The sequence below is a fragment of the Oryza glaberrima genome, chromosome 10, assembly GCF_000147395.1.
Source record: "Oryza glaberrima chromosome 10, OglaRS2, whole genome shotgun sequence".
NCBI lineage: Eukaryota > Viridiplantae > Streptophyta > Magnoliopsida > Poales > Poaceae > Oryza > Oryza glaberrima.
In genome coordinates, this window is record NC_068335.1 from 4,519,899 (window position 1) to 4,545,633 (window position 25,735).

At 43.6% G+C, this 25,735-nt stretch overlaps 2 protein-coding genes across 2 annotated transcripts in view; both read right to left on the reverse strand.

The window, feature by feature from the left end:
• Positions 1-2,568: 2,568 nt before the first annotated feature.
• On the reverse strand, positions 2,569-4,058 carry LOC127753473 (glycosyltransferase BC10-like). The gene has a single exon (XM_052278954.1). The coding sequence runs from the start codon at positions 4,014-4,016 to the stop codon at positions 2,802-2,804; it is 1,215 nt and encodes a 404-aa protein (XP_052134914.1). The 5' UTR covers positions 4,017-4,058; the 3' UTR covers positions 2,569-2,801.
• Positions 4,059-12,408: 8,350 nt separating this feature from the next.
• LOC127753470 (geraniol 8-hydroxylase-like) overlaps positions 12,409-25,735 on the reverse strand; it is a 35,063-nt gene continuing 21,736 nt past the window's right edge. The window contains exon 2 of the mRNA XM_052278951.1: positions 12,409-13,104. Within this exon, the coding sequence (XP_052134911.1) occupies positions 12,481-13,104 (624 nt within the window). The 3' untranslated portion in view covers positions 12,409-12,480. The remainder of the gene's footprint in view (positions 13,105-25,735) is intronic.

A 25,735-nucleotide genomic window follows, 5' to 3' on the forward strand; every position in this document is an offset into this window, starting at 1 on the left:
AACGATTGCGACTGGATTTGAAATCTTCTATTTCTTCATCTTTTTCAAGTCACCATCATCAATTGCATCTCTGATAGACGGTCCTCCACTTGGTGCCTACGTCCCCTTCTGTGTCGTCGCTTGACTCTCCCCTATTCCCTCCCGCAGTCATAGCGGGAGTGTCATGGACGATAGCGATGACACGGACGCTTTAATTGGAGTTGTTGTAGACGTTCGTCGATGTAGCCGATCATGTAGTAGCTGCGGTCGTGGTAGTCATGGTAGATGGTGTAGCCACAAATAGCCGAAGGCAAAAAAAAAATATTTACGCCATGGCGTGATGACAAAAACTGCAATTTTAGCATCTTGCACCTTGTATATGTCAAAGGATGACATTAGTGACGTCTTGCATATGTCAAAGGACGTCGTTGGCGATGAGGCTACCACTTTTGGTTGATCCTTCTGGGTCGTGTAGCAGTAATCACAATACTGATGCCGTGTTGATGCAGTCGTTATCGTTGTAAATGACGTGATCGATGCCGTCATCGGTGACGCGGTCGTTGCCATCGTACAGGACGTAATCGATGTTGTCGTCGATGAAGCGTCTTGCAGATTAATCTGTCAGAGGACGCGCATGTGTCTATACTTGTGGACGATACGGCGGCAGCGTGTTGATGAAGACCATTGGTGATGTATTGTCGGTGAAGACAAACATATGGCTGGTGTAGAGGAGGAAGCAGCTGCGGCTTACGTCGTGGCCGTTCGTAGGAACTTGGCGATGATGATCGATGCGGATTGCTTGGTGTCTTGACGCTTGATTTGATGCTTGTAGCACCGGACGTGAGAATATTATTCTCCTGTGCACCATGTGCTTCTCCTCTCAATTGAGTAGATGGATGCAGTAGTAGATGACTCGATGGCGTCTGGTGTTCCCGTCGCTCGGGCTTCACGGCGACTTGGACGGTGGTGCTATACGCCATGGCCTCGCCTTCTGCTTAATGATTCTAGTGAGCGACGGCTTCCGACGAAATCGTGTTGGCTCCTGGAGATCGTAGGGTTCGACGTGGCTAAAAATAAATTGATCTAATACTAATTATTAGGAAATATATCTAATGAATAGGAGGCTAGCTAGCTAATGCGTTGCCCCAGGGAGAGCTTATAGATTCAACTCATCTCCCCGGGGGCAGCTGAAGGATGGATGGATCGTACCGAGGATCGATCGACGCTAGTCTATAGCTCTGATATCATGTAGAAAAATCTCATTGTTGTATTTTGTTGTTTTCTCATATATTAGATGGACCCTCTCATAAGGTATATAGAGGAGTACATAGGGGATAGAGACTTGGAGTACGTAAGAGTAGATTTATCTCTAGGATTCTATCTCTAGGACTCTATCTTATCTTTAGGATATATCTTATCTCTATAATTTGTTTTTGACTCTTATCTCTAACTAACATATTATACTTCTAACATGTTAACCCAAAAACAACATTCAACATATTAAGGCATGAAAACATCGATACAACTTTGATGCTCAAAGATTTAACCGAAACCAATTCCTCTCTAGATCTAGTATGACTGGCGCATCTCATCTTGGTCTGACTTCATATAGCATGTCTAGTCGATCCTCCAAGCTGACTACATCCCTCACACTTATAGTTGGACCTACGAAGCTTGGTTTGACCAGGTTTTTCCATAGTAGTCTGATCATACTACTACGAAAATCATTTTTGGTGGCGGATAAAATGGATCTCCGTAGCCGGCAGGCCCTGTCGTCGGCCGGCCCCATTGCCTATGATCAAAGGCATATTTTCACAGGCGGGTGACCAACCGTCTAGGGAATTTGATTTCATGCAGGTTTGGACCACATGAGCTTATTGCTATTATTACAAGGGTGTACCTATAAAACATTCGACAGTTTTTTGAATGGAAAACTTTCAATTGTAACTACTATGTAATTACAATGTACTTACATAGTAACTACATTGTAACCACTATGTAACTACTATCTAACTGCAATATAAGTAATATGTAACTCATATATAACTCTGAAAAATTGGATGGATCAACTGATTAGTTGAACGAGCATGCAAGCTACAGGTCTCGAGTTCAATCCTTGTCGCGAGCATCGGGTTTTTTTTCCATTTTTTCCTCCACAGCACAAATCTCAAAGCATATCATACGGTTAAAAATTTGACAGTTTTCACCCCTAAAAACTGTCGACAGTAGGATAGCAAATCCGTTATTACAAACGGATTTTAATTGATGCACATGTAAAGTAAAATATATGGTGCCTATGAAAATTAGTTTTTATAGTGCCGACAGCCGCTGCACAAACACTGCGTTCTCAAAACCAATTTTTCAGAACTATACCTCTCAATATATTCTTAGCGAAATCTTCATCACAACTAGTATATATTAGTGATCACCATGATTTTATAGTGTGGCTTGAAGATCAATATACATGCATGTTGTTTAACCTTACGCTGACCAAGAATTTGCAACGAAGTCAACTGATACACACATAAATAAGACATGCAAAGATGACAAGTTATCATTTTTGTCAAAACAAAATATCGTTCACTCGTTCTGTCAAAGCCAATCTGTATATTTCTCAGGTAACAACACAAATCAGCCAGAAACAGATTAATTATATATACCTGATCAACATGTTTTCGAACGAAATATAATTAAAGGAAAAATATTTTTCTCTGGGCCTCAACTACATGCAGCCAGCTTAGCCGCATTGCAGCATGCTTTGCCATATCTCTTCCAATTAACGCAAGGAATGAAGCGAGCATGCATGTCGATCTGTCACCTTATTAGCCGAAGCCCATGACCTTGGGCGCCAACCGGAGCAGCGGCTGCAGCGTCTCCGGCGGGAACTTGCGCGCGAACAGGTTGCAGATCCCGCCGCTGCTGGCGCCGTTGTACGAGCACCGCTTGTCCGCCCTGATGCCGCCGATGACCTTCTCCGTCACCTCCTCCGCCGTGTACGTGTGCGGGTGCCGGTTCACCGGCCGCGACCAGTCGGCGTAGGTCAGCGTCCGGTTGGCGTTGCGGCGGCCCCAGCCCAGCATGGTGACCAGGGTCGCGAGGTAGTGCTCGTCGATGAGGCACTCGCGGCGCCCGACGCAGAAGTCGCGGAACGCCGGGAAGCAGAGCTCGTCGTCGGCGGCGACCTCCAGCGCCAGCGCGCGGTCCATCTCGAACCACTGCGCGCCCTTGCGCCACCGGGCGAGGGTGATGTTGCGGCCGGCGAAGAACTCCCTGTACCGCGACCGGCTGCCGCCGTTCTCGAAGCTGTCGACGAAGCTGGTGTTGGCGCCGGTGAGGTAGGCGTGCACGGTGGCGAAGTCGTACACCGGGATGCACGCCTCCGACAGCAGCACGAACCGCGAGTTGCCGGCGTCCAGCAGCGCGTTCGCCACCAGCCGCCGCTCCGCCTCCACCAGCGACGCGTCCCCCCACTTGGCCGCCTTGCTCGGGACGTACCGGCCGTGGAACACGGACTCCGGCGAGCCGGTGAAGCTGTACGACGGGTGGGCGTGCACGTAGATGGAGTAGTGATCGGCTCGCTGCCCCTCGAAGAACTTCTCCCACAGGGGCCTCAGCGGCAGCTCCCCTCTCACGAGGAACATGAACGCCACCTTCTTCGGCACCACGCCGTCCGGCAGCCGCCGCCGACTTTTCGGCGCCATGGACGCTCTCCAGAACAGTTCCTCATCTCCCATGCTGTGCATCGGTGCAGGTTGCTGCGGCGGTGGCGGTGGCGGCGGCGGCGGTGGCGAGGGCGGCGACGGAGAAGTAGAAGTAGACGATAGCACTAGCCGCAATGGCGCCATGGATGATGGCATGAGAGAGGAGGGGTAGAAGGATTTGAGGAACATGGCGTTGGAGGAGGTGAGGCCGAGGACGAAGCCCAAGGAGACGAGGAGAAGCACGACCGCGATATTGCTGCCCACTTTCCCACCAAAGCGAGACGACGACGACGCCCGCGTCGGCAGCAGCTGCTTGCTCGTGTCCTTCTCCTTCATGGTTAGTAGCTGCCAAGCTATAGCTAGGGCTATAGTGCTGCAACGTAGTAGCTACCTCCCTTATCTACTGAGCTAGCTGCATGCATGGATGCCTCGTTGTCATCTCGTCGAGAGAGCTAGCAACAGCGAACACAGGCAGTACGAATACTACATCTACGTGTACTGCTCAAGTTGATTGCTTCCGATATCTGCAAATTAACATGCGCTAGCTAGCTGACTAAGGTGAGAGGTTGCTTGTTACTGCAAAAGTGGCTACTAGAACGTCGTATTCTCTATTTCAACGACGTTCGTAAACTACTAGTGGGTAGTAGGTGTATTCAATCGAGTCGTACGTAGCTGGCTAGCTAGTTTCAACTTTCATATCCTTCGCTTCTGCTGCCAATTAACGAGTAACGACTTACCAATGTCCATTGCGAAAACAAGACTTCCGCATCTGGCCATTTATTTCTTGCCCTCGGTCAAAAAATAACGGGAAAACTATACACCGGGATCCCGTCCCCATGCATCAGGACGATACCCCTTGCGTCCCAGTTCGCTCCGTTCCGCTGCTCTTCCTTCTCATGCCCTCGCTCCACGCACCCCTATACGCTCGTCTTGGTCTTATCCTGCTCTCTGCTCGATTGTGGAGGTGTGGGAGATCGATGGTGGCACTAGTACATAAATCATTATAGGTGCTGGTTTTCGGCCGACATCTATTGGTCAGCATTAATACTCATAGATATAGGTGCCAGTTTTAGAACCAGCACCTATAGAGAATAGGTGCCGGTTCTTCACCCACGACCAGCACCTATAGTATTTTTTTTTAAAAATCGCCGATGGAGCCGATCCGGCGACTGCGCCGCCACCTCACCACGCCGGCCTACGCGCTGTGCCGGCCGCCACCCCACACCGCGCTGGGGGCATAGTAAAAAAAAAAAGGGGCCAGACTAGCGGTTGAACTGGAAAAAAACCGGAACTGGCGTGACCTTGGCGGCTCGATTTAGCAAAAAGACCATCCCTGCAATCGAACCGGTCAAAAACGTTGAACTAGACAGTTTCATGGGAACCAGTGAACCAGTGGCGGTTTTTAAGAAATGAACCGGTTTTTAATTTGTTCTATGACTATGAATTTATTATGTTACCACACTACATTTATTTTATTTTTATGTTGTGGCCATATAATAAAAGATATACTTGTTTGTTTATGAATATTTTCACCAATTTGTGATGGTTCTATATTTAAAATAAGGCAAATCAAATATAATATAAATAAATAAAATCCGGCAGTTCGACCGGTGAACCGACGGTCAGAGCGGGTCAACCTCTGGCCTGGTTTTTTGTACTATGCTCGCAAGCCTCCACCACCACCGCCGCTGCCGCCACCACCTCGCCGCACCAGCCTCTGCGTCGGCCGCCACCTCGCCCGCAGTCTTCTCCACCGCCGCCATCTCTGGATCTGTAGGAGAAGGGGGAGGGTCCCCGAGAGGGAGGGGGCCAACGAGCCTCCTCCACCACCACCATGGCCCCCTCTGCTGCGATCTCACCGGCCTCCACGTCAGCTGCCACCACCCAGGGCGGCCGCTACCTCTCCACTTCCTGCCAAGTTGGAGGAGAGAAGGGGGGAGGGCCCCCGGGCCGGGAGAGGGCCACCGCCGCCGCTCTGCCAGATAGGAAGGCAAAGGGAGAGGAGAGGAGCGAGAGAGAGATGTTAGAGGAGGGGGATGGATGGCGAGATATAATATATGGATAAGTATGGGCAGGTAGCTGGATAAGTCGGCCAGCTTGTCTGCCTCTGACCTCTGTATAGGTGTCGGTTTTATAAAACCGGTACCTATAATAAACTATAGGTACCTTTTTTTTAAATCGGCGCCTACAGTTTATTAGGTACTTTCTTTAAAAAAAACCGTTACTAATATTATAGGTGCTGGTTTTTATCTAGAACCGACACCTATAATATAAATATAGGTACCATATTTTATCTATATTTTTCAATCTATAGAGGTGGAAAACGGTAATAGGTGTCGGTTTTAAATAAACCGATACCTTTTTGCCGATACCTAGCTATGAGGTGTTTTGTAGTAGTGTCGGTGAATAAAAGGGGAGGTTGCTCTGTGTCGGCGTTGTCTATGGTGGGCCCTCCACCGAGAGAGGATGGGAACCGCCAGTGGTACGGTGGTTCCAAAAAAAAAATCATGGGTGGTCTTATTCCACACTCCAAAATTTCAAAATACCAAAAACTCAATTTACATAGCAAAATTTTCTCAAAGAACGTACTAACATTTTAGTTTAATAATAAAAAAACAATATAAATAGTCTAACTGGTCATGTCTATATAGTAGATTTGGGTCGAATTTGGATAGAAGGGTCATTCTGAGCCAAAATTGAGGGTGGTCCAGTTATTACCTAGACCACCCCCTCGAACCACCGCCGGGAAGCGCCGCCATGCTGATGGAGGATGGGGTGTGCCGTTGCATAGGTAACCATCTCTATCCCTTAATTCTTCTCTCACTCCTCTTAGCTCAGATCTGATATCCAATGAGTTTCGACTGATATTGATGGGTACTGGCGCGATATTGTTAGGTAATGACCGAGACCAACGAGGTATCAGTTTTGTACTTGACATGTATTAATGCCCGGTACCTATGGGGTACCAGATATGGTGCAGATAATCTGATACCAAATTTGCATCATCTTGTACGAACAGGATCCCGTGGTATACCAGGCACCAAAGATAATTGTTACTGTAGTTTTGACTTTAATTGTCTTGCTTTGACCAATAAGATCCTTTACATAATCTCCCCTGATCCTAAAATATAAGGATCATAGGATTGTTCTAAATTTAACTTATCAAAGTTTGATAAAGTTTTTTAACAAGAGTATTAACATTTACTACATCAAATAAGTAACCTATGATTTTTTTTATAATGGATCTGATTATGCTTATTTCATATTGTAAGTATGTTATTATTTTCTATAAATTTGGTGAAATTTATTTTTGACTTGGGACAAATATATGATCTCATATATTTTGAGACCAAGGGACATTTAACATCAAATTTGTACCATTAGCTTTGTAATCAAAAGTGTTTTACCAACATGTACAAAACACTTAAAACCTATTTGCTTTAAACTGGCAATTATTCATAAGCAGAGACAGCAATTTCTTATTTGTTTATCATTTATCTAGGGTCGTCTCCATATGGTCGTCAATGATATTGTTTAATCGTTGTATTTTTCTAATTAACCACGTGTGAAAACATATATTTTCAGTCTAGTGAAAATATGTCTAATTTTGTTGACGGTTTCGTAACAAACCACATGTGAAAAATCATTTTTCGTCCTTAAAAATGGGTGCAACTCTATTTAAATAAAAAATTCAAGATTGGAACAAAAAATCATAATTTTTGCTTTATATAGTTATACATACTGCTTTTTGTAACAATGACTCACAAATTTGCCATATTTTAGAGACACATTTAGATAAGCAAGAAAAATCTGAATAATAGACAAATGCTCAGATCTTAAAGTCATTGATTATCAAGGATTGGACCAGGTTTATATAAAACATGCATGCATGTTATATATCCTGCTAGTGTCTTGTAGGACAAGAAAGCAAACGTAGAAGTGACACAACGTACTGAGAGGTGTACACACATGCATGCAGTAAACGAGGACGAAACATATCTTCTCTCGGTTTCTATAGTCCAGAGTCAACATATTAGATGGAGTATCATGATTGCAAATCATATCCCTGTATGAAGTATACCAAGCCTAGAGCGAAACGTTGACTGCACATCCAGTGGGCGTAGCTATCCTTAATCCTTTACGTAACTGTTCAATTAATCTTGAGTTAAGAGCTAAGATATATATCATGTTTTGACTCCATATTTACAATGCTACAGCAGAAAACTTGTGTGGAGCGCCATACATTTTATCTAGAGACAATCATCAAACTCAATAAGAATGAGACGCTTTGTGACACCACCTTGCCTCGAGAATTAATTTTCTATGTATACATAATGAGAAAAGATACATTTTACTATAGTGTAGACTTCGAGGTTTTAGCTACTCTATAGGGAAAAACTCCTGTTTTGGAACAAAGCACCCTTAGTAGCCCACAGCAGCCAGATATGGCACTTCCTTGGCCTATAGCCGTAAGATCTAGTGCTCCCTCAAGGCCCGGCCGGTGGCATAGTTGCCTACCGAGCCGGCTGCGAAAACGCACAAACGCACACTCTACCTCTATAAGCATCTTCAAAAGATTGGCCAGCATATTCTGAAATTGAAGGAGTCATCACGAGCGTAACACGTCATTTATCACCGAAAGAATAATTAGCCGTAAATGTGAACACCCGTGTCAAGTCTAGAATTTCAACCCAGGTGAGTTGGTTCCACGGGAAGGAACATTTCAGTCATGCATATGAAAATTTGTGTGCTTCCTTGCGTAGCTGTGCATACCCATGGGTGCCAACACTACTACAAAACCCTTAATAGGTGTTAGCAAAACCGACACCTATAAACCATTTACCACCCTCACGGGAAAAGGCTCATAGGAAACCTTCGGCAACTATAGGTGCAAGTTCTATAGTAAAAATCAATACCAATATCATAGGTGTCAGTTTTTTAATTAACCGGCACCAAAAAACCGAGCCAATAATTTTTCATTGTAAAATAGGAATTAGATAGGGAGATCCTTTGTCTCTAGTGCTCATGTCCTTGGAGCAGAATTGCTACAGGCCATAATCAACAAGGCAAATCTTCTTGGACTTCTGTCTAAACCTATCCCTATTGAAAGTGACCCAAATTTTCAGTTGTTTAATATGCCGATGACATCCTTCTGTATGTCAAAACTTGTGGAAGATAATTGTGGAAGAGAATTGTTCACCTTGGAGGCTCTGCTTTAGACTTTTGCACAAGGGACACGTCTCACAGTAAATTATCATAAATGTCTGACACTAATAAATGTTGATGGAGAGAAAGCACAAATGTTGGCAGGTGTCTTTGGTTGTTAGATTGGTACACTACCTTTCGCATACCTTAGCTTACCCCTTGGAACTACTAAGACTAGAGTGGTTGATTTTGCTCCCATTGTTGATAGAATCGAGAGAAGACTATATGCTAATTCAGCTCTTTCATCCTATGGTGATAGACTCGCTTTGGTTAATTGAGATCATTTCTTCCTTGCCAACCTATTACATGTGCACTTTGCAGCTGCCTAAAACATTCATTGACAACATTGATAGGGAAAAGAGGCATTGCTTATGGAGGGGTTCTGATGTGAACTCAAATAAAAAAATATTTGTCTGCATGGGATAAGAATTGCAGACCTAAGAATAAGGGAGGTTTGGGAGTCATAGATCTTTCCATTCAGAATCAAGCCCTCCTTTTGAAGTATCTTGATAAGTTTTATAACAGAAGAAATTTACAATGGGTTAACCTATTCTGGGACTCTTAATATGGAAATGGGGTACATCACTTAAGCACTCTCAAATGTTCTTTTTGGTGGACATATGTTTGCAAGTTAACAGACTTCTTTAGGGGAATTGCAAGATGCTTAGTGGGAGATGGAATTTCTTGGTCATTCAGGGATGATGTTTGGAATGATAAACCTACTCTGTCCTGTCACATGCTATGATTATATTCTTTTGCTGGAAATACTAAGATTTTGGTTCATAACTTTATCTCTGTAGACTTGAAAGATAATTTTCAGCTGCCTCTATCTCTTCAAGCCTTACAAGAACTGCGAGCCTTATCTGCAATGTTGGAGGAGGTTAACCTATCTCAGGAGAATGATATTTGGGCTTACATTTGGAGAAATCTTAAATACTCTTCTCAGAAGTATTATGCCTTAAACTTTAGGGCCATGCAACCACCTCCTCATTTCCTTTGGTTATGGAAGATAAGGCCACCTCAAAGGTTAACACAAAATTATGAGGACATCACTAGCTTGGATAAGACCACGACTATATTATATATTCATAAACCAAAGGTGCATGTTTTCTATGTAAGATTTACATGTTATATATTTAAACAAATGTTGCTACACAACGAGTTTGGTGTGTTTTCATTTGCAGTGCTACTTGCTTGGGTGAAAGAAAAGAGACTTGAGTGTAATGAATGCATAGATGATCAAAGAAGTTGACTAGGGATCGACCTAAGATCATCTTCAAGTCCACTCCTATCTCAGCATGTCAATTTTGGTCCATACATGACAAGAGATGAATTTCTATACGTTTTGGATTCGGATTTGGGTTTCTTAACAGCATCAATTTCAGATGAACCTAGCCCCTGATCTAAATGGAATATTGGGGCCCATGAGTATTAGTTGGAAAGCTTATGGAGTCTTTGTTCAAATGGTTTTGGTCCCACGTCAAAATTCTTACTGAGTTGTCAGGAATTTTCAAAACAAGTCACATACCTTATCTAGTCCAAATCTGATTTAGGATTTGGGCCTTGTAATTGTGTTGTGGGCTAAGCCCAAAGGGGTGTGTGTCTAGGGAAACCCTAGGATGTCCCAAATCATATTCATTTAGTAGGCTTCATAGTTTAGACTCGGGTTTTGCTTAGATTTATTTCTGCCAATGTAGTTTCGCCACTTGTTCAGTTTGTGGAACCCCAATTTCTAATCTTAATAATTCATATGCAATTTAGTTGCAATCTAGTTTGTTCTTACTTGTGTTCTTCAATTCACATGCAGGGATTAGCCTTCTCGACGAGATCAACCGGGCAACGCACGTTTGATAACCATAGGAGAGATGGTGCTACGATTGCAGGGTTCAGATTGTGTTGATCGGAAGACAGATCGTCTGTGTCAAGTTTCCATCAAATCAAGAGTTATCAATACCTATCAGAAGATCATGACCTAATTCACCACCTTGAGAATCTATTGCATCTCTTTTTACAGTGTCCCTTTGTAACGTGATGCTGGTATGTTCTTGGTATCTCTTGGGACACATCTTTGAGCCTGGACAATATGTTGGTGCACTTGAGAAACTGTTACGAAGGCCATTGTTTCATGAAAAAAATTTCTTTATAGGGCTTGGAATATTTGGAGGCAAAGGAATGGTTTCATCTTTGATCATAAAGCCCCCTCCTTAGATTCATGGGGCAGCTCCTTAAGGCGGATCTCCTCATGTTGTTGTTTCGGTTGAATGAGATATACAGAGATGTACTCCCTCCGTTTCAAAATGTTTGACACCGTTGACTTTTTAGTACGTGTTTGACCATTCGTCTTATTCAAAAAATTTAAGTAATTATTTATTCTTTTCATATTATTTGATTCATTGTCCAATATACTTTCATGTACACATATAGTTTTACATATTTTACAATTTTTTTTGAATAAGATGAACGGTAAAACATGTGCTAAAAAGTCAACGGTGTCAAATATTTTGAAACAGAGGGAGCAGTTCTTAATTGGATCTCTTTGTTGTAATTTCCCTTTTTTATGTACTCATTCTTTTTTTAATAAATTCCTAGTATGTTAAGTTTGTATATTAGATATAGGAAAGTTAATCCGTGTTGGGATAATTTTCTATCTTGTAAGACTGCTCCTTCGCCTATATAAGGAGGGCAGGATGCCTCTTTGGGGGTAGATTCACAATCATATTGTCAGATCAATACACAACTCGGCAGATTCAAATCCCCAAATAGGAGTGGGGTATTACCTCTCATTGAGGGCTTAAAGCTGTCTAAATCCTTGTCTCCGCCTTCATCAACTTTTAGGTCTCAAGCGCTACCCCCGTTTATTATTGCCTAATTCCAGATTCGACACCATCCAAACAAACAATTGCTATGGTTTCATGTGTTTTTTCATTACTTCTTTTACACGTGTATTCCTATTCTATATCTGTATTTGTCCTATGGCTACATTTTTTTCAATCATATGTTACCCTAAAGCAAAGGTGGATCGAAGACCTAGGACAGCCACGACTCCAAAATCCTCTTCAAATCCCTTAAAAGTTGTATGAGAATTTTGAAAATGCATTGTGTCTAATTGAAATACATTGATTCAGCCCTACTCTTCGTTATTTTTCTAGCACCGCCTCTGACTCAAGCTATAGTTTTCAGTGGTGACTATTGGGCTCTTAAAGGCAACTTTTGCTGCTCACCGTATAACTTCTTTTTTCCAGCTGGGATTTATATGTAACTTGAACTTTCAATTAACTCAAGTAGAAATGAGTCCATTTCCTATATATGATTCATCAGATTACAGGACTTAAAAATCTGTTTAAGAACACTAGGTAATCTTGGAAAAGAAAGGAAAACCTACGTTTTTCAGTAATAACGACAAATAATATACAAGTATTGAAATTCTAAACTAATTAAGTCCATTTTGCAGGAAAATCAAGTTATTCTAGTACAGTACAACGAGATATGATCTCCAGATTCTGATGAAAATGTTTCGTTTTGTTGCCACAAAAATGATATTAGTAAACCCAAAGCAGGGACAATTTATAATGACAATTCAAATTATCGATCATTCTTAATGATCACATGACTCGACTGAAATTGGTGTAACAAGAGCGCAGAGAGGGATGGCCTTTACAAGTGTCAAGCCGAACATCTCTGACATATCTATCCCATTCCTTTCAATGTCAACAGGTAGATTCCATTTGAACTGGTTTAACAATGATCCCAGAACTAAATGCACCATCCTATTTGCCAATGGCATTCCAAGGCATATCCGGCGACCTGCACCAAATGGAATGAGCTCAAAATGCACTCCCCTAAAATCAATATTTCTTTCGAAAAATCTCAGGCATAAATTTTTCCGGTTGAGACCATTATCCTTGTGTCTGCCTATAGCCCACACATTTACGAAAACTCGTGTGCCTTTTGGTATTGTGTAACCTGCTATGTTTCTTGTCGTTTCAGCTTGGCGTGGCAACAATAATGGTACTGGAGGATGCAGCCGAAACGTTTCTTTCACCACAGCTTGAAGGTAAGGCAATTGGCCAATATCTGATTCTTCAATATTTGTACCTGAACCAATAACTTGTGAAAGCTCATCACAAGCTCTAATCATACACAATGGATTTCTCATCAACTCTGCTATTGCCGAGTCAACTATGCTAGAGCTTGTGTCACTTCCAGCAGCAAACAAATCCTAAAACATGAATTATTGTCAAACTAGTTGTGCAGGAAATATTTCATATAGTAATAGAATATAAAATGGAAGATGCATATCACAGAATCTATTATGAGTGAGCAATTAAATTAGTTTATGTAGTTTACGAGTGAGCTATTAAATTAGTTAAAAATAAGGTGTCAATTTTTATAGCTAACTATACTATTGAATCTTGCTTGAGCTCTAGACTTATCTACGAAATCATGTTTAATTTCTTTTAAATGACGAGATGTAAATTTTATAGAATTTCAATAACCTTTTAACCCAGACCTATTTTGGTAATAGCCTTCAGTAATTTTGAACTCAGGGTGCTCTATGGTCCTTGAGCTCATCCAAAATTGGCCCTTTATTTTTAAATGTAAATAATAGTCATGCAAAGTAAAGCTTAGCTCATTCCCAATAGAAAATTAAAGTTATTAATGGAAAAGTGTTTTCATCCATTGTTTCGTGCATGTCACCTAAATAGTTATAGAAAAATTCGAAAAAAATTCACAATATAGATTAGAAATATATCACTCCACAAACATATTTATTAGAATTCAACTTCTACATATTGAAACAAAAATAACAAATATAACTGCAAAAGTACGGGAACTATTTTCAGTTTAATTTGTTCTTTTTGTTGCAACTTGTAGAAATCTAATTTGGCCTTGCATGTTTGTGTAGTAATATATTTCATATTAATCTATATTATCATTTTTTAAAATTTTTTTAATAACTATTTAGATGACATGCAAGCAGCGAGAAGACATCCCTCTGACGGATGAAAATCCATGTCCATTATGCCATGCACATACGCATAACATAGTCCCACGGTTACACCCCTCCTAGTTGCATGGGATGATTAATTTGTTATTTTTGTTGCAACTTGTAGAAGTTGAATTTGGTTTTGCATGTTTATGAAGTGATATATTTCGTATTAATCTATGTTGTCATTTGTTTTCAAATTGTTTTATGACTATTTAGATGACATGCAAACAACGAGTGGATATCCCCTCGAGGGATGAAAATCCACATCCGTGTGTATACATCTATTGTGTAATGGGAAAATTTTAATTCTTCGAGAGGATATCTTCTCGTGCATATTTTTCGTTCAAATTTAATGCAGGATATCTTCTGTTGAATTTATATATTCTTTTACGTTTTAATGCGTGTCACACCCTAAAAATTTCAAATATATAAATTGTTGTTTAATTGGAATTATTAGAATTGATTTTAAAAGCCTAGAAGAGAAGATCTAATTTTAAATAATAAATTCCAATATAAAATGGGGCTAGATAAAATTTTATTAAATACTTTGCTTAATTCTATAATTTCTAGATTTTTCTGGGATTTATTTGAGCTAAGGAAGTATTTTTAATAAATGGAATTGCATTTCATGAATAATTTAAATGGAAAAAGGTTTTTAAAAAGTCTCTTTTGGCTTTGGGCCGAAAGTCGGCCCAAAACCTTTTCTCTCTCCTCCTCGGCCCAAGTCGGCCCAGTCCGCAGCGTCGCTCGCGCGCGCGTTCGCCCGCTGACAGGTGGGGCCCACCTGTCAGACTCGTCGTCTTCCTCGCGCCGCCGCCGCCCGAAACCCTAGCGCCGCGCCGCCGCCGTCTCTTTCCAAATCCGGCCGATCCTTTCCGTTTTCGGTGAAATCAATAGAGGGGAAATGATCTTCTCGATCTCCTCTACCTTTTCCCTTTTGGAACTTCGGCTAAAATCGTTTGGAAAGCGGAGGATTCGATCTCGAATCGGATCGGTCTCTCTCCTCCGAACCCTAGACTTTCCTTCTCGTCGCCGGCCGCCGTGGGCCTTCGCCGCCGTGTTCTTGCCCCTATAAAAGGATCCCCGGTGTCTCCGCTACCCGTCGCCACCCTCGCCTTCGCCTCTCGTCGTCCGTAGAGCCCTAGCGCCGTGAGTCCTCGCGCCGCCGTCGTCGCCGCCGCTCCAGCCGTGCGCCGCCGTCGCTCCAGTCGTCGCCGTCGCTCGGGAAGGCTGCCGTCGTGGTCGCCGTCGCGTCGTCGTCCTCGTCAGCCCCTTCGCCGTCGCTGTCGACCGCCGGAACATCGTCGCCGTCGTCAAGCCGGAGGTCGCCGCCGTTTCTTCCTCGTCGCCGACGTCGTCCGGTCATCGTCCGCCGTCGCTTTGGTCGCCGGTGAGTTTGCCGTGCCGACCGCTACCCGTAGGTGCTCTCCGTTCGCGCCGCCACGCCGTCGTTCGCCGGCGAGCTCGCGCGGTTCGGTCGCCGCCGGTGGTGACGTCATCGCCGACGTCACCGATGCCGTCCGCTGTGGTCCGGCCGTGGACCGGTCGATCTCGGCCGTTCGTTTTGAATGAATCGATCTCGGCCGTCCGTTCTCGTGAACCGTCGCCGTGCACCCGGTCCACCGCTAACCCTAGCCGCTGACGCAATAAATCCTCTTTTCCTTTTCAAAAATAATTCATTATTGCGTCATAATTCAATTAAAATCCATATAAGTGTTTTAATCCGATTTAATCTTTAAAAATTCATAACTAATTCATCTTAGCTCGGATTTAGTTGGTTCAAGTCCCTAAATTTTTCTAAAATTGAGATCTACATGTTAAAAATATCCACATGTACTGTTCATACTTGTTTATGTGCTGTTTTGGTGTTTTGCTCTTTTCTGTTTAGATTCCGACGTTTCCGGAGAGTCCGTTTTCGCAGGAGAAGAATTTGAAGAGTTCCAAGGCCAGCAAGGCAAGTCACACAGATCCCAAACAACCCCTTTGAGCATGTTGATCCCATTTAAAGCTATTGTTTCTATTCAACTATTGCATTTATTTTCGAATGTCATTGGGTGGAATTAACCTATTGTTTGTTATAGCCCTTTAGTTCTTGATTACTTTATTCCTTGATACCTTGGGTTCTTATAAATTGACTAGTTGAGCTTTATACATTGGTTCAGCTAGATATTAGATGTGATTGCTTAGCCATGCTTAGAAACATTAGCACACTATTGGGATAACTTATGACTCCTTATTATTCAATGATGGCTTAATGATAACTCATGATGGTTAATCATGATTGGTTAATTAATTAATTTGCCTACTAAAACCTGTTAATGGTGGGTTGTGAGCACATGGTTTTGATGGTCGTGCTCATGACAATTAAGGACCGGTTCACGAGTTTCGGTTGTGAAACATTAACCGTGCCAACCACAAGCCAGCGTGGGCAACGGCTTTACCTTTTGTATAGCATAGTTCATTGCGGGGCACCAGACTGAGAAGTGGCGGAGATAAGCCCACGGGGGTCGCTGGGGAGTCCATGCCTTGTTTATGAGGGGGTGATTATGATCCAGGAACGGTGCGCTGTGGTGGATTGTGTTGTGCGAGGGGTACTGTCACAGCTCCTTTCTGAGGTACCGTGGTGGTATCAAGGCGCATGGTGACATGTCGTGGGGCTGTGTCTTGTGGGTACAGTGGTACACCTCTGGTCAGAGTAAAGCTATTCGAATAGCCGTGCCCGCGGTTATGGGCGGGTTTAACAATGTCTTTCGTGATTAGACTCATACCTCTCATCATAATAAAAGATACTATGACTGGTAATAATTTGATTAGCTCCTGGTTTGGAGATAGAACTGTGCAGCCGGGATTGGTTGTTCAGAATGGTTGGGCCTATGCAACAGGGTATGTTGTATAGCGTTGGAATAATATTGTTTAATTATTACTCAATTGTTTTACTAAATTCTGAAATGTTTATTAAATGCTGTTTATGCAAATGAAACCCTATTATGCCATCCTTTGTTATCCTGTGCACTTGCATATTTGCTGCGTGGCTTGCTGAGTATGTCATATACTCACCTTGCAATCATTCATCAGAGGAGGAGTTCTACAGTGATGCTGATGGTGTGGAGGATTAGGTGTAGCCCTGGTCAAGCTGCCTGTGGAGTGGAATCGTCTGCGCCGTTTATCTTATTTTCCGCTGCTTAGATCTTTATTGATTGAGAGGAACTATCTACCTCTGTAATGACATTTTATTCGCTTATTAATTAGAGTAATAATTGTACTCTATTATCAATTTGTTATTGTGTGCCTCGGCTGATTCCTGGACGAGGGTTCGCGCACATGTAAGCGTTTGGAATTTTGGATAGAAATTCCGGGCGTGACAAGTTGGTATCAGAGCCTCCTTGACCCTAGGTTATGCCAAATGGTTACCCATAGAAGCCCTCTAAAAATATTGGAAAAATAGAACTATTCTCCTCTCTTTTTCTTTTAATTAAACCAAACAAATGGCACATGCAGTTTATAATTCCTTTAATTGTTCTCATTTAAAAATTTATTTATTATTAATCCTGTGCTATTAGTACCGTACATCTATTACCGTACTAATGGCTCATTTACCAGCAAAAGTTTTACAACATTGTTTTATCTTGTTACAATGAAATAAATTTAGCAGGTTGATTTTATAACTTTTCTTTTATGTTGAAACCTGTTGTTCAAAAGTGCAAAATTTGTGATCCTGTTTCCAACTGTTTCAACTTATCTTGCAAGCTTGGTTTACCTTATTTACTTATCTTTTACTTTGATTTTCTAAATTTATCCAAATTAATCCAAAAACTTGTGCTATTAATTAGACAAACGTCTTAACTCCCTCCTTTCACTTGTCTTTAGATGCCGCACTACAAGCCTGAGTACTTGTTTGGTGTTGAAGGATTTGTCCAGGAGTTGCGTACGATGTCCTTTGCCATAGGATTTGGGACTGCCCCTATGTATGCCCAGATTCCTTATGATCGGGATGAAGAGAAGTGTCGAGTCAAAGTCACCTTAAACAGTAATAGTGAAGATATCCCATCAGTGATGTTCGAAGCTGGAGGGGGAAATTATATTCATGCATGTCAGGAGGTGGCAAGGATCGCCATAGGAGAGCTCCGTGATCGCTACAGTGATCAGTTGGCCGACACTGAGTATCGCTAAACATCCTCGCCAACCCCAGGGAAGTGACCGTGGCAGCTACCTTGAGACTGAGGGGATTGAGAATGATGCTACCACAAGGCATTTGGTTGAAATGCTGTGGGCTATGGATGAGACCCGTGCGGAGGTTGTGCTAGCAGCTCAAGATCGTGAAGACCGGAATCGTGGAAAGATTTGCAAGCTAGAAGACAAGGTGGATCGTTTGGAGAAAGAACTAGCCGCATTGAAGGGGGAAGCACCGCCGCAGAAGGCCAGGGTTCGTCTTACCGCAAGGAAGAGAGCTCTATTCGTCCCTCGCTACCAATTGGCGCCAAAGGTCCGTGTGGTGGAGAAAGAAGTTACCCCAGCCCTAGCAGATCCTCCGGTCGTCAATATAAGTGATGATGAAGGAGAAGAATCGAAGCGCACCCATTCAAAGGTCGAGTGGGGAGCCACTCAAGATGATGAAGACGAGCCGAACGAGCCTTCAATCAACTCCGATGCCCGGAAGACCTAGAGTTCCTTGTCAAGCCGTTGTCCTAGATCGTTGTGTTAGTTTGCTTGTTTTAAGTTTGGTTGTGTGTGTGGGTCCTGCATGTGGTTTACATCAGTGGTGGGATGTAAGTGCATGCGTTTGTTTGCTTTCGAGTGTTAGGTAGTTGGTGAGTTTAGTGGTGTGAGAGAGTCTTCAGTTTTGTAATAATGAAACTCAGTTAAGATCAATAAAAGTTAAGTTAGTGGGAAAATTAATTCTCTGTCCTAAGTAGTTTTTCCCGGTTTCTCTTCCTGTGCTTTTGCCTGTGCCAGATGGTGCTCACTCGCAGCAACGGGAATGGCCCCAACAACAACAACAACAACAGCAATGGAGAGAATCCCACACTTGCTCAAGTCCTGGCTCAACAGGCACAGCTTATGAACATGATGATGCAGCAACTCCAGAACCAGCAGAATCAGGGAAATAACCACGCACCTCCCCAGAACAAGTTAGCAGAATTTCTTCGTGTGAGGCCGCCCACTTTCTCTAGCACCACTAATCCTGTGGAAGCTGGTGATTGGCTCCACGCCATAGAAAAGAAGTTGGATTTGCTTCAGTGCACCGATCAGGAGAAGGTCTCATTTGCATCACACCAACTGCATGGCCCTGCCTCTGAGTGGTGGGATCACTTCCGCCTTAACAGGACTACTGCTGAACCTATCACTTGGCTTGAATTCACCGCTGCTTTTCGGAAGACGCATATACCATCGGGAGTGGTGTCTCTCAAGAAGAAAGAATTTAGGTCGCTCACCCAAGGATCTCGCACGGTCACCGAGTATCTGCACGAGTTCAATCGTCTGGCTCGTTATGCTCCAGAAGATGTGCGCACTGATGAAGAGCGCCAGGAAAGGTTCTTGGAAGGACTTAATGATGAGCTTTCTTACCCACTCATGACTGGGGATTACCATGATTTCCAGAAGTTAGTGGATAAGGCTATTCGTCAGGAGGACAAGTACAACCGCATGGAGCAGAAGAAACGTCGGATTGCTCACTTCAAGGCACAACAAGGGAATAGTCAGAGGCCGCGTCTTACTTTAGGACCCCAGTCCATGCCACAAGGAGGTTCTTCGTCTGTTGTTCGTCCGCAGCGTCAGTTCTTCAGCAACAATGCTGGCAACAACATCCGAAATCAAGCTCCACGTCCTGTGGCAGCTCCAACCCAACAACAGCCTGCCAAGAAGGAGCAAGGCAGCAAGCCCGGAGTATGCTTCAACTGTGGTGAACCAGGACATTACTCTGACAAGTGTCCGAAGCCCCGACGCGTGAAGGTTGTCCCTACCCAGAGTAACTTTACCGCACCTACGCCAAAGGCTCGTGTCAATCATGTTGCTGCTGCAGAAGCTCAAGGTGCTCCAGATGTAATTTTGGGTACGTTCCTTGTTAACTCAGTTCCTGCAACAGTGCTTTTTGATTCTGGTGCTACACATTCATTTTTATCTATGAGTTTTGCGGGAAATCATGGGATGGAAGTAGAAGATCTTAGACGTCCTTTGATGGTTAGTACCCCGAGTAATCAAGTACTCTCTTTGCAACGTAGCCCCTCTGTCAGAATAGAAATTCAAGAAGTGCCATTCCTGGCCAATCTTATCTTGTTAGAATCCAAAGATCTTGATGTCATCCTAGGGATGGACTGGTTAGTCAGGTATAAAGGTGTGATAGACTGTGCCAACAGAAAAGTAACTCTCACCAGCAATGATGGTCGAGTTGTAACAGTTCATGCACTGTCCTCTGAGTCTTTAAGGTCAAGTCTGAACCAAATAGCTTTGGAAGAGATTCTCGTAGTACAGGAATACCCGGACGTGTTCCCGGACGATTTACCTGGTATGCCGCCTAAGAGAGATATTGAATTCAGAATAGATCTGATACCCGGAACAACTCCGATCCATAAGAGACCTTACAGAATGGCAGCCAATGAGTTGGCAGAAGTCAAAAGGCAAGTCGACGATTTGCTTCAAAAGGGATACATCAGACCGAGTTCATCTCCATGGGGAGCTCCAGTTATTTTTGTGGAAAAGAAAGATCATACCCAGAGGATGTGTGTGGACTATCGTGCATTAAATGATGTGACTATCAAGAATAAGTACCCGCTGCCCAGAATTGATGACTTGTTTGATCAGCTTAAAGGTGCCACCGTTTTCTCCAAGATAGATCTTCGATCAGGGTATCACCAGTTGAGGATTAAAGAAGAGGATATACCTAAGACGGCTTTTACCACTAGGTATGGATTGTTCGAATGTACTGTTATGTCTTTTGGACTTACCAATGCCCCCGCTTTCTTCATGAACTTAATGAATAAGGTGTTTATGGAATACCTAGACGAGTTCGTGGTGGTCTTTATTGATGACATTCTTATCTACTCCCAAACAAAAGAAGAGCATGAAGAACATCTTCGTCTTGCACTAGAGAAGCTGCGAGAACATCAGTTGTATGCCAAGTTTAGCAAATGTGAATTTTGGTTGTCTGAAGTAAAGTTCCTTGGTCACGTCATATCAGCCGGAGGAGTTGCCGTTGATCCTAGTAATGTGGAATCCGTAACCAACTGGAAACAACCAAAGACAGTTTCAGAGATTCGCAGTTTCCTGGGTCTTGCAGGTTATTACCGGAGGTTCATAGAGAATTTCTCCAAGATTGCTAAGCCCATGACACGACTGCTTCAGAAGGATGTAAAGTACAAGTGGTCAGAAGAATGTGAGCAGAGTTTTCAAGAGCTGAAGAATCGCTTAACATCAGCTCCTATTTTAATTTTACCTGATCCAAAGAAGGGTTTTCAGGTGTATTGCGATGCATCTAAGCTTGGCTTAGGTTGTGTTCTGATGCAAGATGGGAAGGTGGTTGCCTATGCATCTCGTCAGTTACGCCCGCATGAGAAGAACTACCCTACTCATGATCTTGAGTTGGCTGCAGTGGTTCATGCATTGAAAATTTGGCGTCATTATCTTTTCGGTACTCGTACAGAGGTGTACACCGATCACAAGAGTTTAAAGTATATCTTCACTCAGCCAGATCTGAACATGAGACAACGGAGGTGGTTGGAATTAATTAAGGATTATGACATGGGAATTCATTATCACCCGGGAAAGGCTAATGTTGTAGCAGATGCTCTTAGCAGGAAAGGTTATTGCAATGCTACGGAAGGACGACAGTTGCCATTGGAGTTATGCAAGGAATTTGAAAGATTAAATTTGGGAATTGTTAGTAGAGGTTTTGTTGCAGCCTTAGAAGCAAAGCCTACTCTAATTGATCAAGTTAGAGAAGCTCAAATTAATGACCCCGATATTCAAGAAATTAAGAAGAATATGAGAAGAGGAAAAGCTATCGGTTTCTTGGAAGATGAGCAAGGAACTGTATGGTTGGGCGAGAGAATCTGCGTCCCAGACAACAAAGGTTTAAAAGATGCAATCCTGAAGGAAGCTCATGATACTTTGTACTCCATTCACCCTGGTAGTACCAAGATGTACCAGGATCTCAAGGAAAGATTTTGGTGGGCAAGTATGAAGCGTGAAATCGCAGAATACGTAGCAGTATGTGATGTTTGTCAGCGAGTCAAGGCAGAACATCAGAAGCCCGCAGGTTTGCTGCAGCCTTTGAAGATTCCTGAATGGAAGTGGGAGGAAATCGGTATGGATTTCATCACTGGTCTACCCAGAACATCATCAGGCCACGACTCTATTTGGGTGATAGTCGACAGACTTACCAAAGTGGCTCATTTCATTCCAGTAAAGACAACATATTCCGGAAGTCGGTTGGCGGAATTGTATATGGCAAGGATTGTGTGCTTGCATGGTGTCCCTAAGAAAATAGTGTCTGATCGAGGTAGTCAGTTTACTTCACAGTTTTGGAAGAAGCTTCAAGAAGAGATGGGTTCTAAGCTGAACTTTAGCACTGCTTATCATCCGCAGACAGACGGACAAACCGAAAGGGTAAATCAGATTTTGGAGGACATGTTGAGAGCTTGTGCTTTAGACTTCGGTGGAAGTTGGGATAAGAATTTACCTTATGCAGAATTCTCGTACAATAACAGTTATCAAGCTAGTCTTCAGATGGCTCCTTACGAAGCGCTGTATGGTCGGAAGTGCCGCACTCCGCTTTTGTGGGATCAAACGGGAGAACGTCAGGTTTTTGGGACTGATATTCTAAGGGAAGCAGAAGAAAAGGTAAAAATCATTCAAGAAAGATTGCGTGTGGCCCAGTCCCGTCATAAGAGTTATGCCGACAGTCGTCGTAGAGATCTAAGTTTTGATGAAGGAGATTATGTGTACCTTCGTGTCACGCCTCTTCGAGGAGTTCATCGCTTCCACACTAAAGGAAAATTGGCACCGCGTTTCGTGGGACCTTACAAGATTGTCAGTAGAAGAGGAGAGGTCGCTTATCAGTTGGAGTTACCTCAATCTCTAATAGGAGTCCATAATGTGTTCGATGTGTCGCAATTGAAAAAGTGTTTAAGGGTACCAACCGAAGAAGCTAATCTTGAACAGATAGAAGTCCAAGAGGATCTGACCTATATTGAGAAACCGATCCGTATCTTGGAAACAGATGAGAGAAGAACCAGGAATCGAGTGATCCGTTTTTGTAAAGTTCAATGGAGTAATCACTCAGAAGAAGAATCAACTTGGGAACGAGAAGATGAATTGAAGTCAGCTCATCCGCATCTGTTCGCCAGTTCTTCCGAATCTCGAGGACGAGATTCTGTTTAAGGGGGGTAGGTTTGTCACACCCTAAAAATTTCAAATATATAAATTGTTGTTTAATTGGAATTATTAGAATTGATTTTAAAAGCCTAGAAGAGAAGATCTAATTTTAAATAATAAATTCCAATATAAAATGGGGCTAGATAAAATTTTATTAAATACTTTGCTTAATTCTATAATTTCTAGATTTTTCTGGGATTTATTTGAGCTAAGGAAGTATTTTTAATAAATGGAATTGCATTTCATGAATAATTTAAATGGAAAAAGGTTTTTAAAAAGTCTCTTTTGGCTTTGGGCCGAAAGTCGGCCCAAAACCTTTTCTCTCTCCTCCTCGGCCCAAGTCGGCCCAGTCCGCAGCGTCGCTCGCGCGCGCGTTCGCCCGCTGACAGGTGGGGCCCACCTGTCAGACTCGTCGTCTTCCTCGCGCCGCCGCCGCCCGAAACCCTAGCGCCGCGCCGCCGCCGTCTCTTTCCAAATCCGGCCGATCCTTTCCGTTTTCGGTGAAATCAATAGAGGGGAAATGATCTTCTCGATCTCCTCTACCTTTTCCCTTTTGGAACTTCGGCTAAAATCGTTTGGAAAGCGGAGGATTCGATCTCGAATCGGATCGGTCTCTCTCCTCCGAACCCTAGACTTTCCTTCTCGTCGCCGGCCGCCGTGGGCCTTCGCCGCCGTGTTCTTGCCCCTATAAAAGGATCCCCGGTGTCTCCGCTACCCGTCGCCACCCTCGCCTTCGCCTCTCGTCGTCCGTAGAGCCCTAGCGCCGTGAGTCCTCGCGCCGCCGTCGTCGCCGCCGCTCCAGCCGTGCGCCGCCGTCGCTCCAGTCGTCGCCGTCGCTCGGGAAGGCTGCCGTCGTGGTCGCCGTCGCGTCGTCGTCCTCGTCAGCCCCTTCGCCGTCGCTGTCGACCGCCGGAACATCGTCGCCGTCGTCAAGCCGGAGGTCGCCGCCGTTTCTTCCTCGTCGCCGACGTCGTCCGGTCATCGTCCGCCGTCGCTTTGGTCGCCGGTGAGTTTGCCGTGCCGACCGCTACCCGTAGGTGCTCTCCGTTCGCGCCGCCACGCCGTCGTTCGCCGGCGAGCTCGCGCGGTTCGGTCGCCGCCGGTGGTGACGTCATCGCCGACGTCACCGATGCCGTCCGCTGTGGTCCGGCCGTGGACCGGTCGATCTCGGCCGTTCGTTTTGAATGAATCGATCTCGGCCGTCCGTTCTCGTGAACCGTCGCCGTGCACCCGGTCCACCGCTAACCCTAGCCGCTGACGCAATAAATCCTCTTTTCCTTTTCAAAAATAATTCATTATTGCGTCATAATTCAATTAAAATCCATATAAGTGTTTTAATCCGATTTAATCTTTAAAAATTCATAACTAATTCATCTTAGCTCGGATTTAGTTGGTTCAAGTCCCTAAATTTTTCTAAAATTGAGATCTACATGTTAAAAATATCCACATGTACTGTTCATACTTGTTTATGTGCTGTTTTGGTGTTTTGCTCTTTTCTGTTTAGATTCCGACGTTTCCGGAGAGTCCGTTTTCGCAGGAGAAGAATTTGAAGAGTTCCAAGGCCAGCAAGGCAAGTCACACACATCCCAAACAACCCCTTTGAGCATGTTGATCCCATTTAAAGCTATTGTTTCTATTCAACTATTGCATTTATTTTCGAATGTCATTGGGTGGAATTAACCTATTGTTTGTTATAGCCCTTTAGTTCTTGATTACTTTATTCCTTGATACCTTGGGTTCTTATAAATTGACTAGTTGAGCTTTATACATTGGTTCAGCTAGATATTAGATGTGATTGCTTAGCCATGCTTAGAAACATTAGCACACTATTGGGATAACTTATGACTCCTTATTATTCAATGATGGCTTAATGATAACTCATGATGGTTAATCATGATTGGTTAATTAATTAATTTGCCTACTAAAACCTGTTAATGGTGGGTTGTGAGCACATGGTTTTGATGGTCGTGCTCATGACAATTAAGGACCGGTTCACGAGTTTCGGTTGTGAAACATTAACCGTGCCAACCACAAGCCAGCGTGGGCAACGGCTTTACCTTTTGTATAGCATAGTTCATTGCGGGGCACCAGACTGAGAAGTGGCGGAGATAAGCCCACGGGGGTCGCTGGGGAGTCCATGCCTTGTTTATGAGGGGGTGATTATGATCCAGGAACGGTGCGCTGTGGTGGATTGTGTTGTGCGAGGGGTACTGTCACAGCTCCTTTCTGAGGTACCGTGGTGGTATCAAGGCGCATGGTGACATGTCGTGGGGCTGTGTCTTGTGGGTACAGTGGTACACCTCTGGTCAGAGTAAAGCTATTCGAATAGCCGTGCCCGCGGTTATGGGCGGGTTTAACAATGTCTTTCGTGATTAGACTCATACCTCTCATCATAATAAAAGATACTATGACTGGTAATAATTTGATTAGCTCCTGGTTTGGAATGGTATATTCCTGGTTTGGAGATAGAACTGTGCAGCCGGGATTGGTT

Excerpts from the sequence above, each read along its gene's own strand:
- LOC127753473 (XM_052278954.1), bottom strand. The coding sequence starts at position 4,016 with ATGAAGGAGAAGGACACGAGCAAGCAGCTGCTGCCGACGCGGGCGTCG.